The sequence below is a fragment of the Ambystoma mexicanum genome, chromosome 4q, assembly GCF_040938575.1.
Source record: "Ambystoma mexicanum isolate Mex_15411 chromosome 4q, UKY_AmexF1_1, whole genome shotgun sequence".
NCBI lineage: Eukaryota > Metazoa > Chordata > Amphibia > Caudata > Ambystomatidae > Ambystoma > Ambystoma mexicanum.
The window spans coordinates 85,376,328-85,393,975 of NC_090928.1; the positions used below are offsets into that span (position 1 = coordinate 85,376,328).

At 42.2% G+C, this 17,648-nt stretch overlaps 1 protein-coding gene across 1 annotated transcript in view; it reads left to right on the forward strand.

Annotated features, from left to right (window-relative positions):
- Window positions 1-17,648, forward strand: part of LOC138468478 (uncharacterized) — a 219,483-nt gene that overhangs the window by 34,231 nt on the left and 167,604 nt on the right. The window contains exons 3-4 of the mRNA XM_069609005.1: window positions 1,739-1,813; window positions 7,706-7,813. Of these exons, the coding sequence (XP_069465106.1) occupies window positions 1,739-1,813; window positions 7,706-7,813 (183 nt within the window). The remainder of the gene's footprint in view (window positions 1-1,738; window positions 1,814-7,705; window positions 7,814-17,648) is intronic.

A 17,648-nucleotide genomic window follows, 5' to 3' on the forward strand; every position in this document is an offset into this window, starting at 1 on the left:
TCAAATTGGGGTGCTTCTGTGGGCTGTGGGGAAGCAGGGCAAATGGCAAACAAGCAAAGCAGCATGTGAATAATGAAATTAACGCGAAGCAGCAGGTTGGGTGAAAATTAGGCGGCAAAGCAAATGATAACCAAACTAAATGAATACCAAACTGAATTAAATATTTAAGAGCAAAGTGATGACCAGATGACAAATGAATATGAAATGCAAATATTGCCTGTTTGAATGCAAATTTAGAGGCATGAGTGGAAGATTGCAAGAGGGCATAGCTGGAAGTTGGTAAAGGTGTAAAATAACCACTAAGTGAGCTTTCATGCCTGAATATAGTGTGGCAAGGCCAAGGACTGGCCAATGTTAAGTGACACAGTGTGGCAAAGCCAAGTGGCTGACATAGAGAAGCCAAGTGAGGGTGAGACCTTCACATAACGCCAAGAGGCTGACAAGGAGCATCTAAGTGAATGTGAACATCTGCAGGGGAGCACATGCAGAAGAACCTGTGTGGGCCAAAGAGCCTAGGGTTCCTGGTTGCGTGACCTGTAATGTGCGGACCGTGTGGTCTGACAACTGCACCTAGACCAGGGAACACTCAATAGTGAAAGCCAATGACCTTGTTAAAGCAAACCAAGAAGGAGTAAGCTGTTTGATTTGTCAAGATGGATGCCAAGCAAGTTTGCAAGTTGAAGTCTTGGGGAAGGGTACCCTGAGGCTTGATGAACTTTAGTATTGTCTTAAAGAGAGAACCCTCTAAACCCTTTCTTTGGAACTGTGTTGTCTTGAACTTGGGAAAGGTAACCCCGATGAACTGTGGAACTGTCTTGAACCTGGGAACGAACCCTCAAAGATTTGTCGACCTGTTTTGAACTTGAGGTAATCATGAGACTTTTGTGGAACTTTCTAGAACTTGGGGAAGCAGAGCTGAAAAGGAAGCTAGGAGCTGGAAGAAGCTTAGAACTTTGTTTTGATCACCATTTCTTTTATTACTGACATCCCTACACATTATTTAGGTTTAGTTGTGAGGGTAAGGATAAGTTTTGGACACAGACAGATTATTAAGTTGAACTTTCTGACTCATACTTTCCTTAGTTTTGTTCTGGTAGGTATATCCCACCTGGGCATACGGCAAGGTAGTCCTTCAACCATCCTGACATTTGTGTTAATAAACCTTTTTATTTTGAACTTTGAATCTGGTGTCTGTGTCTCGCTTCATGATTCCTTCACACTCACTGTGCAATCAAGTCAGTTCAGACTTTGGTTAGTCTACAGTCTTCAGTGGTTCATAGGTCACATCAGATGGACACTCTTTTTACTAGCCCATCTTCACTGCCTTTCAAATTGTGTGCTCTTATAATGTGGGCTGTAGAGTTATACTCTGTAGTATCAGATGGGCCAGAATAAGTCATTCTCACGATGTAACTTCCAGTGATAGACTCATAACCAGGTCTGTACCCAAACATGCATATACATTTCACCCAAAGTGGTCTCCGGGTATCTGTAAACTGAGTGTTGTGCATTGAGAACAGAAAATGGCTTTTATGTTAATGTAGACATGCGTACAGAACAGCACCTTGACAATACATGGCTGTTCTCTGGAAAAATTGAGAAGTGTTTGTGTGATTCTTTATATATGTTGCTTTGTTGCTTCTTTTTTTTAAAATCAAAAATCATCTGCCAATGAATGCAAATAATAAACTGTGTTACGTGAAATATGAACATCAAATATCTTTGTGTCATCCTGCAGGGTGGGGGCATGAGACCACCCCCAGAAACACCCACACCACCACAGAGCCGTTTCAGATCCTTCTGGCTCTTCAAGGTACAGTATGTCAGTGAGATCTGGGGAAACCTAATGGGCATGGTTCATTATATTTGTATGTTCAATATTTGCACACCTGATGAGCCCAATTTGATGCTATGAAAATATCACTGCCTTTAATCACATGTGGTATCTCATAATACATTCCTAGATGATTTTTAACAATGTACATATAGATGTATGAGTTGTATTCAACACAATGTTGAAGTTGTCCCAAATGGAGAAATGCTGGGTGTTCCATTGTAGGTCTCAGACAGTGAACCCGGTTCAGGATAAGACCTAGGATTTTCACATGTTATAACCCCCTCCATTAACAATTAGCTCACATTTGCTGCTGGCACAGTCAGTCTATTGTTATTTGATAGCCACCGATAGTAATAGCCTAGGAGCCACCTACTATTGACTTGATCGATTTCTTTCTATTTATAAGTATTTTCTTTACATTTATTTTCTGAATTTATTGAGCATGGAGTTGCCGCTGAGATGCTGCCAAGCATTGTACATCTCAGGTTAATATGATTAGACATTAACGGGGCAAAAGTACCAATGTGCTGGGTTACATTACATTTAAGCAACGGGAGCAATAATAAGGGGTGAGAAGGGCTTGGCTGGGTGTGGGATATGGGGTGTTTCGGTGCCTGAAGAAGGTGCCCCTTGCAGAGGTGGGTCTTGAGCTCCTTTATGATTTGCAGAAGAGGGGGTGCAAGTCTAATGACTAAAACCTTGTCCTAGTTATCTTATGTTACTTTTTGCAAATTGCGTATGAATTATGGTGAATCGGAAACAATTACTGACAAAAAAGCTATATCTCTAAGTCTTCTCATATGTAAAAGAAATTGGAATGTTCAGACTACATTATTTTATATTGTATGTTATACATTTATTTAGTGAACGTACACCAGAGGGCTTCATGGGACTAGCCAGGACAATATCAGAATGGGCGGTAGGGAAGACAATAAATTAAACAGAAACTTATTGATTTGATTATGGAAAATCTGATAATCCTGAATAGAGCAGACAACTAAAGGGAAGGAGCGCCAAAGACCAGAACCAACCGCTGAGAAGTGCTCACCACAGATACAGGTTCTTGTAAATGTTGGAAAGCATGAACAGTAGGGAACCTAAACAAGAGTGTGCTTACACTAATGTTGGGTTAAGTTAGAAAGGGAGATGAGATCAATAGGATTGGATATGCTGCAGTAACAGGGGAATTGGTGATTTCCCTAAAACACCTTTGGGGACAATGTAAGCAAAAAGAGATATTGGCCTCCACTTCCTGCGCTCTCCAACTGAGTTTTATTCTGTGCTGAAAAAAGGGGACAATACAGATATAGGTTTTCCACAAGTGTGGCTCTGTTTATTGTATGGTGGCCTTGAACAAAAATATTTCCAGGCTTGCTGGACGTACCAATAAGTTTAGCCAAATTCACTGGACGTTCATTACAGAACACATTTCTGGTAACTGCCGACACAGTAGGCAGTTATCGGTAATGTGTCCCTTTTTGCAAATATCATAGTTGGAAACGTATACTGAGAAAGTTATCAGCGTCTCCATTTTTGTTTGAGCTCAATTGTATCAACCTAAATAGGTCTTTTGAAAGTCCAGTGAATTTGGCTAAACGTATTGGTACGTCCAGCAAGCCTGGAAATATTTTTTTTCCAAGTCCACCATACAATAAACAGAGCTACACTGGCAGAAAACCTATATCTGTATCGTCCCCCTTTTTTCAGCACAGAATAAAACTCAGTTGGAGAGCGCAGCAAGTGGAGGTCAATATCTCTTTTTGCTCATTGTGTGAATGTTGGTACCAGCAGAAGCAGCATGGCGATCTCAGACTTCAAGCTGCAGAGAAATTGATGCTGATACAACATACAGTAGTAATTTAGAATCTTGAGTGTGCAAAGGGCTATACAATCTTAATGGCCAGACTCTGTCCTGCAAAGGACAGTCAGTGATTTTGATTTACAATCACTAATGGGGGTTTAAAAGGAAATGCCTAAAACTAACCAGACGGCTACATTCTGGACATGCCACAGCCTCTTAAGCAGGGATTTAGATCTGTCCAAGTGCAGTCTGTTCCCATAATCAATCCCTCCAATGGCTATGATCAGCATGATGCTCATTTGATCTAATTGGGGTATGTAGGCAAGTATCAAAAGATTTCATGATAAAACGAAATCTGGAAGGTGAGAGATCTGTATACAAAATACAGTCCACTCTTCTAACCTTTTGATCCATCTTGAGCTATGAGAAGATGACAGAGGCTTGAAGTGCATGGGTCCTTGCCCCCTCCACCATGGAAATGATCTCTCAGTTTTGGCTGATTTATGTTTCAGTCAGAACAGCCTTTATTGTTATATGCCCAACATGTGGCAGGGGTGTTTTCTGGCTCACTTCTCATCTTTAGCAGGATTTTAGTGTCATCAGTACAGGTGCAGAGTTTAAAACCCAGTGACCCAATCAAAGAGGCCAAAGAGCGAATGGACACATCACACAGAATAGGTGAAAGAGGTGAATCTTGGGTTTCCTCTAAGGTTATAGAGGCAAAGGAGAGGATGGAGGTGGGAGTTGAACAGTATGTGACCGTCATGCTCAAAGCAATTCCACTAATCCATACTTGGCTAAATTACAGGAGGTTGGGGCTTCCAGGAGGTGAAAGCTTGGACAAGAAAACAAGTTGGCACAAAAGCCTTCAAGTTCCCTGAAGCAGGCTGAACACAAAGGGCATATCAGGATGTTTTGGCTGTATTTTGAAATCAGGATCTGTGCGGTGTTGTGATGTAAAGTAGGTCCTTGTGTACACCACAGGGTCTTGAACACGTCTATTTTGCAGACGCCATGATCCACCTATGAAGAAATGGTGGTGCTAATTGAAGTACACTGGGAGGGGTGTGATGGCACTAATAATACATTTGTGAGGTGTTCTTAACTAACTAGGGGGTTCACTTGAAGAACCAACATCAGACAGCTTCCAGAAAACAAATCTGTGTTTCCTGCTTATCTGGGATTGGGAGAAGAGAAATTCTGAAAGATATGCTGCAGACTTCACAGCAATATATGAACTTATTGTATCTTTGAAAGGCTCACAGCAATATATGAACTTATTGTATCTTTGAAAGGCATGTTCAGGAAAATACAATTCATTAGGATAAATAAAAAGAAACATATTGGGGTAAGGAACGGTGATGAGGACTGGCAAGGGTGGAGGGAGAAAAATAGAGGGTCTGGGGACTTCCCACCAAAAAAGAAAAGCTAGATAAAATGTTGGTCGATTCATAAAGAGGGTGTTGCAGACCAAGGAGTTGAGTGATCTTTCTATCTTCCCAAAGAGAATCGCCTCTGTTTTGTTGGTGTATAACTAAAGCCAATGATCACATACATAAGATCTAATCATGCATTGTGATTAGGAATGAATGGTATGTGGATGATATGGTCTTGTGGCCAAAGAGCATTCATGATCTGAGTGTTGATGAATAAGTGAAATGGTATAGAAGTGTGCCAGGACCACCTTGCAAGGATGTAAGCAGAATGAGGATTCAAAATCAGCTATGAATGAAGATTTGCCTGGGCAATAGCAGTTGTGAGGGCAACAAGAATGTCCTTGCACACAGTAGGCAGAGTAGGTGAGTGAGCTTTACTACAGAACTGCAAGTGGAGACACGTGAGTGTCCACTGCTGTTGGGCAGCTGGGAAGATGCATGGTTGAGAGTGGAGACAGAGGGGTGAATGAGTGAGCTGAATTGCGAATGTCAAAAGGGGGAACCAAAGTTGTGTTTAACTCAGTAAGGTGACCTTGATACAGTGAGCAAGTGACGAAGAAAGAACCTGAGCAGAAGTCCTGCCTTGGTCAAGGTAGCTGACCATGTGATCAGGCTTACATTTAATTTTGGTGATCACTGAGGAACGGGAAGTAAGGTGGTGTGGATGAATGTGTTGTCAGAGGGTTAAGCATCAACAGAGAGAATTAAGTATTTGAGAGAGGAGGATTGGAAAATTAGGTCGTGAGGTGTGATGAGTGTGTAAAGGGATATTGCTAACCAGGGAGTATTCGAAGACAGTGGAGGGTGCCACATGAGTGGTATGCAAAAATGCTATTTGTGTTGGGTGGGGGTAAGAAGTTGAACAAAGATTTTCTCAAAGGAGGAGTGAGTGAGGTCAAGGGATGAGAGAGCTGAAGAGGTGTCTTTTCCGATCAACAGATCAGGCCAATGTATTGTAGTTAATTTAGGGATGTGTGTGAAGGTATTATAGTGTATATGGATGCCGGTAAGAGTGATTGGTGTTGTCGGGGGGTATGTGTTTCAGTGAAGGCCATCGAAGAGAGATTGGAGAGACTGGAGTCAATGTTTCAGTCAGAGTGGTGGCTTTGTTACAGAGCGATTGAGCATGCCAGAGGCCTAAAGTGAGGTCAGTACTTTACTTTGGGCCTCATTATGAGGTTGGAGGTAGCCATGGCGCTATTAGGGGCATGGCTGCCTCCAAAATCATTCCGACTCCGGTCTGGTGGATGGAGCAATTACCGGTCCATTCTGAGGTCGACGGGACTGGTAATTCCCCATTCACCAGAGCCATTCCCCATTCCCATTTGAGCCCCCATAGGGCTCAATAGAAAGGGGGAATGCAACAATAATGGTACCGCAAATTGCGGTACCGTTATTGCTCCCGGCATCCCTTTGCGGTTACCGTCCTTAACGCCTGGTAAAACCAGGTAAAACCAGGCGTTAAGGAAGGACCCGCAAAGGGAACTCATAGTAGGGTGGTAAGGGATTACCGGTGTCCTTACCGATGCCGGTATCCCTTACTGCCCACCTCATAATGAGGCCCTTTGACTTTACTTTGACTTTACTAGTTTTGTATAATGCGCTTGATACCAGAGTTCGGTTTCTAAGCGCGGATCCAGAATTCGAACTTCTGTTGCTCTGCATGGTCTTGCTTCCAAGACCAGCACGTTGCCCCGTGCTTTCCTCCATACGAGTGTAAGAGGGTACAGAGAGAAGGAGGGCTCCAGAGGGAGACAAATATGATATGCAAAGCCGAAGTTATGAAGCTGTGGTTGAGAGAAGTGGCCAGAGTGATGTTTAAGTCTAGAGAAGATGGGGATGGTAAGAGAGGGTGGGTGTCCAAGGGGAAGCAGTGGTATTACTAGAGAGGCAAATTGGAGGCCCCAAGAGAATGGATGAGTGAGTACAGTTAGGAGAATGAATAGGATGGGCAGGCACATGGTGAGCAACTGGGAGCATAGTGTTTGTGGAGGACAGAGATTGTAGTGAGTTTGAGGACCTAAGGATATAATGGGGAGGCATGGTGCATAATGCATCAGATGGGTGAAGATCGCAGTCAGATCTGCATGGAGAGAATGAGCCATTTCAAGCCAAAGAGAAGTCACCCTTAGCCTTGTTGCCTTTAGGAAAGGACTCCCATTGATGGAGCCCTTAGGGGCCAGAATAAGAGGATGGCAGTGGCTGCCCGCCCCCACCCACCCCCCCCCATCCCAAGGAGCTGCCTGCTCCTGCTGCCAGATGTCTACTAGTGAGATCAAGAATATCTCATTAGGGCTCAGTATATGGTCCAAGCTGGAGCTGTTGGGCTGCTTACCCGTCAGCTCAATCACACAATTAAGGGGCAATAAACAGACCCAGGGATGTAGCTACAAAAGGGTCCAGTGATTATGTGAGTGCCGCCACCAATAAATAGCTACCTGCTCCTGAGTTGTCATCTGGCATGGGGCAGGACAGATGCAGCTGGAGCTGTGTTGTGCTGTTGTTGGCATGTAATCAGCAACAGGAGTGGACACTGTAAATGTATCTCATTTGTTTGAAAAGTTTGTGAGATCCTGAATGTGTGATGAAAAGGTTCTTCACAGCAGTGTTTTGCTTGTTTCCGTTCCTCAGCTTTTTAGGCGCAGAAGGGAATCCAGAGGCCCTGCACACCAAAACCGGCAGCAGAATGCTTGCAACCCTAATCCTCTTTCTCCAAAGAAATACAAACTGGATAAAAAGGTAAAATCTTTAGCCGAGACATATATTTGCTCTGCTTTACACAGTTTCCCTTTGTTTACTTATACAAACCACCAATTTCTTTTTAGAAAATAATCTTCATAGCAATCACTTGTTTTTAAGGTGCACCAATGTGCACTTCAGGGATATGTGGGGTAATCAAAGAATGTATTTGAACACCACCCCATGTCGTATCCTCATGTTCCTCCTGCCTTTTAGAATTCTCCCAATAGCATAACACATCACGTGTGCACATGAATATGTAGCATTAGCAATTAGTGAGAATGGTAACCCTAACGTGTCACATATGTATCTACATTCATGAGATAATCTCCTGAATGATCGGAGGTACATCCCTCTCTCTGTCTGCATGTCTGTCAGTCTGTCTCGCGCTCTTCTCTCTCCCTCTGTCTCTCTCCTCTCTCCCTCCCTCTCTCCCTCTCTCTCTAAAGTGTACTACGTCATGTGACCTCCTGCCTCAAATTAGGTAATCAAATGATATAAAACAACACGCCCTCCTGGGAGATTTTTTATTTATGCAAGCAGTACACATGTGGTGCTCTGTGGCATCAATCTCCTATTTTGGCTGACATTGTCATTGCATTTTTGTTATCTTAACAATGGAAGCTGGGTGCCTAGAAGCCAAATTTCAGAATAGTTATACATTGGCAACACATAGAAGTTCTTTTTATGGGGATTGTAACTTTTTTTGTTGTTTGTTTGTTTGTTTTATTTATAATTCACACCAGACCCGTGGGCATTAGGGGGCAGAAAGCATAAAGAGGGTTGTTCAGCTTAGGTTACATTGCTGTAAAAGTATATGTAGTTCAGAGTTAAAGTACATTACATTACAATACATCAGATTACAATGCTGTATGGTATCATACAGTTTAAACCTATTTTGGAAGGAAACATCAAGAACATTTATATAAATAAGTACAGACAGTGACAGGTGGTGTAAGCAGGATATGGTAAAGGGTCAGATGTTGTGTTCCTTGATCTAGTGGATGAGGTTGGATCTAAAGTGTAAGTAGGGTACGTCTTCCCTTAAGGTAGGTGGGAGTGAGTTCCAGTTTTGGGTGACTTTGACTGGGAAACTGCTTCCACCCGTCTTTATGGGTTTGAATCTGGGCACTAGTAGAAGGTTAGCGGTAGCTGTTCTCGAGGGGCGGTTGGAGGATTGTCTCGAGAATATAGTAGTGAGGTATTGAGGGGCGGCCTGGTGTAGGTTTATATGTGTCAGGGAAGCTGTTTTGAGGAAATGTTGTCTTTTATGGAGAGTCAGTTGATTGTTCTTCTGAGGTCGGATATGTGGGCTATCTTGGGAATATTTAGGGCTACTCTCAGGGCATTATTTTGTCAAATCTGGATCTTATTGGTGATGTATTTGTTACTCCCTACATATAAGGCATTACAATAATCCAATTTGGATAATACAAGGGCTCTTGCTAAGGTAATGCAGTTGTTAGGTGAAAGGAAGGGCTTAGCTGCTCTGATTAGCTTGCAGGTATAAGCAGTAGCTGAAGCCATGGAGTTTACTTGTTTTTATAAGGTGAGAATGGAATCTAAATAGAATCCAAGAGTTTTGACTTCCTTGGCTACTGTGATGTTGTTATTGTCTATAATGAAATTCGAGTGGAGGTGGCCCAGTTTGTTGAGGTTTGTCCGTGGTACCGACAATGAGTTCCGTTTTGTCATCATTCAGGCATAGACCATGAGATTCCATCCGTGCCTGGATGATGAGGTACACTCTATTCACAAAGGCGAAATCCTTGTTGTAGTCTCCCGTCAGCGGGTTAAGGATCTGTGTATCATCTGCATAGTTAGTGTAGGTGATACCCAGGCCATCTAGATCATCAAAAAGGGGCTTTGTAAAGATGTTGTACAGAGTAGGCGAGACGCAAGACCCCTGGGGCACGCCGCAGGTAATAGGTATTGGGTCAAGAGGACCCGCATAGTTCTGTTGTCGAGGAAGGATTGAATCCATCCTATGGCTTCTTGTTAGAAGTGCGTGGCAGAATCTAAGTGGTAGCAGAGAGTCTTGTGGTCGACCAAGTCGAACGCCGCTGAGAGATCAAGTAACAGTAGTAATGCTGTTTTGCCATTGTTTCTCAGGGTGTCTATTTGTGCTTTGAGGTAGATCAGTGCAGTTTCCGGTCCATGTTGAGGTCTAAAGCCTGACTGGCGTACTCCTAGAAGGTGGTTGCATTCCAGATATTGTTGGATTTGGAGTTATGCCACCTTGTCTAGAATTTTCAACAGGAACAGGACTGTAGTAATGGGATGATAGTTGGTGGGTATGGACGGGTCAAGTGTTTGTTTTTCTAGAAGTGGGAGGACCTACGACAGTTTCAGATTGTTGGGAATGGTGCCAGTGAAGAATGAGGCATTTATGAGCTTGGTAATGAAAGGGGAGAGGGGTAAGCCCTGAGGTAGAAGGGCTGGAGTTAAGCTGTTGGGCTGTGGCGGCACCGTGAACTGTTGTTTTATTTATTCCTGGAGAGAGACTTGAAAGCCTTGATCTGCTGGAGGGCTGCGGTCTGAGAAAACAAAAGGAGCATAACTCAGCACCGCTTGCCGCTCCCCTGCAGCTGCCTGCACTATTATCATTAAAGGCAATCAAGGCAGAAAGGTGAAAAGGACGCCTTTGCCTTGAAAAGTACGAACCGTATCCCGTGTGAAGCACGAGCCACGTGACATCCAGCTGGGCTCATTAACACGCCTGGAGCGCCCTTGCGGCGTAAGCCCAGAAGTAGAAGGGCTGGAGTTATGCTGTTGGGCTGTCGCGGCGCCGTGATCTGTTGTTTTATTTATTCCTGGAGAGAGACTTGAAAGCCTTGATCTGCTGGAGGGCTGCGGTCTGAGAAAACAAAAGGAGCATAACTCAGCACCACTTGCCGCTCCCCTGCAGCTGCCTGCACTATTATCATTAAAGGCAACCAAGGCAGAAAGGAGAAAAGGACGCCTTTGCCTTGAAAAGTACAAACCGTATACCGTGTGAAGCACGAGCTACGTGACATCCAGCTGGGCTCATTAACACGCCTGGAGCGCCCTTGCGGCGTAAGCCCTGAGGTAGAAGGGCTGGAGTTAAGCTGTTGGGCTGTTTGGCGGCTTTGAGGCGTGGAGAGTGGCGCGCACCGACTCTGTGTCCGGTGTTTGCAGCATACGCAGCCTCTTAATTTCAAGTACGTACTGCTATTTTGGCTGCTCTTCGGTCCCCAACACTGTTTTTGTACCTGTTTCTTTAAGTATCAAATCATGCAGTGTGTGTTAACGTCCCTAAAATCAGGTATGCCAAACATGGGGCCATTAACAAGAAGCACTAATGAGCACAGGCCACAGGCTTATGCCTTGAAAAGCTTGCCTAGAAACTGTACGGGCACCTCAACCCTGCTTGCACATAATTCTCACATGTTACGAAAGCGGAGTTTGAAACCCGTTGGAAATGCTGATATCCGTCTGTTTTGCAAGGATCCATCTGAAATGATGCAAAACTCCATTAACAGCAGGGCGGTAGGAAACCTTCCTCTGCTCATCTCAGATTCAATACCTCCGACTCCCTCAAATGTGAATATTAGTTCTGTTGGTGCTCCAAATGGGTCTGCCAACACAAATGAAAATATCGCCCCTGCCGCAATAATTGCTATTACTGATAGGTCACTCACTGATAGTGTCATATTGGGCAACATATTTACAGCTCCTGCCCAAGAAACCATCGCAGATATACATGACACAATCAGTGATCTGGCAGCCCGACCACAAGAGAATGTCACTCCTTCTCACCTATCCCATTCATCTATACAAAATCTTTCTGCCTCACCTGACTTATTCACAAACAATACTCATTCACGTTCTGCCTCTGAAATCTCATACATGGCTCCAACGCTGCGTAATCCACATACTATTGGCTCTAATACCCCCAAAAAGGATGATGCCATACTAAGGCCCAATTTACTAGAAATCACTTTAAATTCCGTAAATTTGGCCATCCAATCTATAGCCAAACTGTTTGAGACCCTTGATTCGAAACTGTCAAAACAAAATTTGCAAATCGAAAAAGTGTTAGCGTGGCAATCCGCCTTCATGCAAACTACGACGTTAAAAAAACAGGTTGTCTCAAGTGGTGCCAAATGTAAATCAAACAATGTTATCGTGGCCACACAAACTGTCTGCTGGCCCATTCTTGCCACTGGTCCTTCTATCACTCTTCCGGTAGCTCTGCAGAACAAGCGCCCCATTCTCCCGCACTTTTTCAAACCTATTTGAGACAATCTTCAAATGGCTCCTTCCTCTGATATGGGAGCCCCGTCCACATTCACACAGCCACTTACAGAAATGGTTAATCCGATGGACGCGAGTCTGGACCGACAATCTGTGAGTCCTCATAGCATTGTTGAGGTGCTGCAGGTTAATCCCCAGACCAGTTCAGAGCTGCCAGTTCAGACACCAGTATACACACTTTTTGAATCAAAGCGGTCTGACAAACAGAAGACTGTCAGATTTTTGGATGTGAAGAAAACAAAAAACATGCCAACTCAAAAGAACAATGGTACTTCAAAAACTAAACAGTTTATAAAAGCAGTTACAAATACACAGAAAGGAAAAATGTTAGCTTCTACTGCCATTGCAAAAAATATCAACAGCAAGCACAAGTTCGGAAAGATAGTGCAGGAGTTAGGCCACCAAAAAAGGTTAAATCTTACGCTCCTCTCAATGATCTGTTAGCGGTGGCGGCCGACATGCATTGAGCTGAAAGCTCACATATCACAAGTGTCCCCTCAGTTGGTAAGACAGGTCCTGTAGACCAGTCTGATGAACTTACACAAGGGGCACTTGATCTCAGAAGGCAGGAAATTAGACATGCTGTTGATGAATACAGCGCTCCCTCATGCAATTCTGACAAAATCATCTTTAGCGGCTAGCATTTCCTTAAAGCATGCAAACACTGAACATAATTCTCCATCTATTGCTATTGGCACTAATGTGCCTACTTCGACTCCAACGTTACCTTTACGGGCTGACTCTTGTCATGCTCATTGCTCTTGTTTAACCCAACAACAGAAAAAACAAACAACTTGGAGTCCATCCTCCACTCCACACCTCCAGAACAGTCTTCCATCTCATGTTCCCTGTCTATCAAAAACTGTTGGGGAACTGGATACGAGGATTGGACATGAAGGTGGTACGGTTTCTCTACCACCCCAATTTCTTCAAATACTTCAATTGGCGTTGCAGAAAGCCAATGAAGTCTCGAATCAGGTAGCCCCACCTCTTGTTGATGCACCACCTCATCAAAACACTGCGAAAAAACAATTGCAATCAAACATTAAAAGACCCGCTTTATACTCTTTAACCATAGCTTGCAGGCCTTCTCCGAGTGTTCAATATGATCTGAACCGCAGGTCAATACTAACAATCTTCGCAGAAATCCCTGCACTAGAAGATATTAATTTGGTTGATTTACAGCTAGTTGAATTTCATAATGAGCAAAAGACAACTCTATGATTTAGGTTTTATCATTGAAGTAAACTCATCGATCATACCTTTACCAGAAGTTGTACCACAATCAGCTACAGCTGAGATTAAGTGTGGCACATCAAAAAACTCTGAATCAAATATAAGGGACTCAACCAAACCGAACTGTACATGTAATAGAGAGTCTCACATGCATTAACTATGCCATTGCAAATCAAAAACATTATTAGTCACCTTAGCCAGTTGGAACACGAGAGGACATCGTCATCTCATTAACAATCCCAATTTGGCCATTGCGAATGCCGACATAATTATGATGCAGGAAACATGGCTTGTGGATCTCCCAATTTGGGATAACTATGATCTATATCTTAATCCCGCTCTTAAGAGAAAATTGGGAAGACCAACCTCAGGCCTGCTTATCGCCATTAAACAACTTCCCTCATTTTCATCTGAACACTGGCTCTCTCCCAGCTCTTTTCTACAAGCCGTGAAGCTCAAAGCTGGTGGTTCCAGCTATGTTCTAATTAACATGTACTGGAACCCGATAGGAATATCCGATCATGCTTTCATGAAAGATTTAAATCATTTACTGGATTTAATCTGTGTTGATAAACCGGTGCCACATGTTATCCTGGCTGGTGACCTTAATTTACATTGGTTAGAACCTTTCTACGACAAATCTAGATCGGATCTATGGTTGCATTTTGTTGATTCTCGAAGTCTGCAAATGTTAAATGGTACTTTTGCTGATGACATTCCCCCTCACCCCACATGGCATAGAGGTACATCCACGGCAGTAATTGATTATATATATGTCAACAAGAACCTAATTAATAATGTGACCAAATTTAAAGTTATAGACACTAACTTAAACGATCACAATATTCTATTTGTTAATTGGACTATATCAGACATCTTGGAAAGTCCATATTTGCAATGCGCAGCTGGCCTTCTTTCCATCAACCCAGGCTGCAATAGATTAAGATGGTCTGCAACGTCCTTACAACGGTTTAATCAATGTTATGCTATGGAACTACTTGAATCCAGTGGGGTGAAAACAAAACATGTTGACTATCACAACTTGATGCAATTGTTTCAACGCAAAGTATCACATGAGGCAAAGCCAAAATCAGTACATTTGCATGTGTTCAACAAAGAAATTCAATCTGCAAAAAAGGTATACAGATCCTGCAAAAGGCAAATTCTTAAAACAGCATCAGAACAAAAGAATGGCCTATTGCTAAAGTTAAAAACTAAACATAGGAATTGGATGTGAAGCATGAAAGCCACTCTATATCAAAATGATAGTGCTTGTATGCTAAGGAATCTTTCTGGGAAAAACACTGCCCAAATATGGGCGACTATTAATCAGAGTTCAACAGGACACCAAATTGCATTAAAATGTAATAATGTCCCACATCAAGCTTGGGTTACACATTTTACGCAATTGTACGAGCTCCCGCAAATTTCATCTAATGATTTAGCATCTGTGGAAACAAATACATTTGTTTTAAAGTTTGATAAAGAGGACATCTCATACTTCATAAAGAAAGCTACCGCCTCTAGGGCTCCAGGACCCGATGGCTTGTCCAACTTTGCTTTGAAACAACACCCAGATATTTGGACTGACATTTTGTGGAACATGTTCAACAATATTATTCAGACTCAAACAATGCCAGAAACCTGGACCCACTCCATAATCTTACCATTTTTCAAGAAAGGTGACAGAACTCACCCCGCTAGTTATAGGCCCATAGCACTGCTGGATGCACCCATTAAAATTTTCAACCGCATCGTACTTAGAGACCTTAATGCTGGGGCACCAATCACCAAAGAAGGGATCCTTTCCAGGCAGGATTTATTTCTGGTTTGGGTACAACTCCAAACATAGTCGCCTTGAACATGATAAGATCGCACTGCTTTACACAAAATCAACCCTTATATCTGGCATTCATAGACTTTTGGGTTGCATACGACTCTATTGACCGCAATCTTTTGTATAAAAAACTACTGCGATATGAATGTCCACCTTCACTTCTTGCAATAATTAAACTTCTTCATACTAACACCACCCTACAAGTTAGATTGACAACAGAAGAGTTGCTATCTGTGCCTATTCATACAGCTCGAGGCCTTAAACAGGGTTGCATCCTGGCCTCGTTTCTTTTCAACCAGTTTATTTTAGATCTTGGTGAGTCCTTTTCTGTGATACTAACTGATGCGCCAAAACTGGGACAACAACTCATCCCATGGATGCTATATGCAGATGATTTAGTTCTTTTATCAACAACTCCACGAAGCTTGCAAAATCTACTTGATACCCTATCCACCTATTCTTTAAATAACAATCTTACCATCAATTTGGAAAAAACACAAGTAGTGACCTGTTTGACAAATGCAAAAGCAGCCGGTAAAAGAACATATAAGTGACATTTGCAAAACGTTGAATTGCAGAATGTTTCTGAATATAAGTATTTGGGCATTTCAATCTATAACAAAATCTCAGAAAAATCATATATAGATTCTTTGTCATACAAGCTTCAAACATTAAAATCACAGGCAACTATCCTAATGTCCAAATTTGGTAAATTCTCAATTCACCATGTTATGTCATTCTACCAAGCAAAAGTGGTTCCTATAATATTGTATGGTGCTGAAACTAAACAAATACATAGCTCATCAGTATGGGACATGCTCGAGTCTAAATTTTGGAAAGCATTGCTAAAACTTCCTAACTGTACCCCATTGCCACTAATAAGGTATGAACTTGGTTTGATTACACTTCATGTACAATTAATATGGAAAATGTGTTCATTCCTACGCAAATGTCTTTTAGGTCTTGAACATCGTAATATCTTGAGTCATGTTGCATACTACCTTGTGAATTCTAACCATCTTTTTCCACGCACTTGGAGAAACTGCATCTTGAATGCTCTATCTGATGCTTCTATACCTTTACTTGTCCTTTTGACAAATCCAAACCGATCTAAACTAAAATTGTATCAAAAAGATTGGATATGCACCAGGGATAAATGTTGCATTACAAGGACTTTGGCACTCAGCTATTTGGTCACAAAAGATTCCGGGTAATGTCTGATTACTTACTGAAATTTCCATCACCTTATATAAGGCAACAATATCTGCGTTTCAGGTTTAACCTATATCCGACAATGGAAATCATGGCCAGGAGGGGCTTGGTCACTGATGATTTAAATCATTGTCGCTTCTGCCATGACAAAATGTGTTGTGAGACATTGAAACATTTAATAGTGGTTTGCCCAGCTTTAGATGTGACAAGAAAGAAACTTTTCAGTAAGCAACTGCGAACCTATGTACCTTTGACTGTTGATGAAATCTGGCACAGAATCTTTTCAAGCAACAAGCTGGGACTTAGAATTGCAATTGTACAATTTTTGGATATAGTGTTGTCGGAGGACACTGAAATTTATTATAAACCTACTTAAATGAGGTTTGAATACAGAACCCCGTGAATTGTTACGAATATTGAAATATGCAACTGTTCAAAAGCTGTGGAAAAAAAAAGTTTTTTAAAATGTTTCATTTGCAATTTTAATTGTACTATGTATATTGTGCATTGCAAATTGTTCTCAATTGTTCTTAAATAATCGTTATATTGTTATATTTGAAAGGTTGATTTATCAACCAACCAAATAAAGAAAAAAAAAAAAAAGAAAGGGGAGAGGTCCAGTGCCGCATCTTTAATAATTTGTGCTGGGCAAGGGTCGCCATGGCAGTTGGACAGTTTGAGAGTTAGGATTACATTTTCAACTTCTAAGGTGGATACTTTCTTGAAGTTGAAAAGGGGTGTAGGTATCGTGGGAGGGGCGGGAAGTGAGGGGTTCAGGGGCAGAGGGGCAGTGATTTTATTGGGATTAGAAGCATGGAGGAGAGATTCTTTCTGATTATTAATCTTCGCCGGGAGGGTTGTTATCTTGTTAGCTAAGGCACTCTGGATGCTAGTACACCAGTTTTTATCCTTAAGGCAGGTGTCTGAGGCTTGGATAGGCGTTTCTATTTCTTTGAGAATAGTAAACAGTTCTTTTGTATTTGAGTTAGCGTGGGTGATGCGCAAGTTGTAGGATTCTTGTTTGGCAAGGATTATTTCTTTTTTGTACAGTGAGGCTAGTTTAATGAGATTATTTTTGTTTGCAACGGACGGATCTAGTCTCCATATTTGTTCGCATTTGCATTTCTCTAGTCTAATGGCTTTTAGGTGAGGAGAGAACCCAGTGTTCATGTTTTTTTCTGTTTGCACTTTCTAATTTTCAAAGGTGCTATTGTGTCTAGAGCAGATAGCATTCCTTTATTGTACTCTTCAATCAGTGTGAAAGGGTCTGTG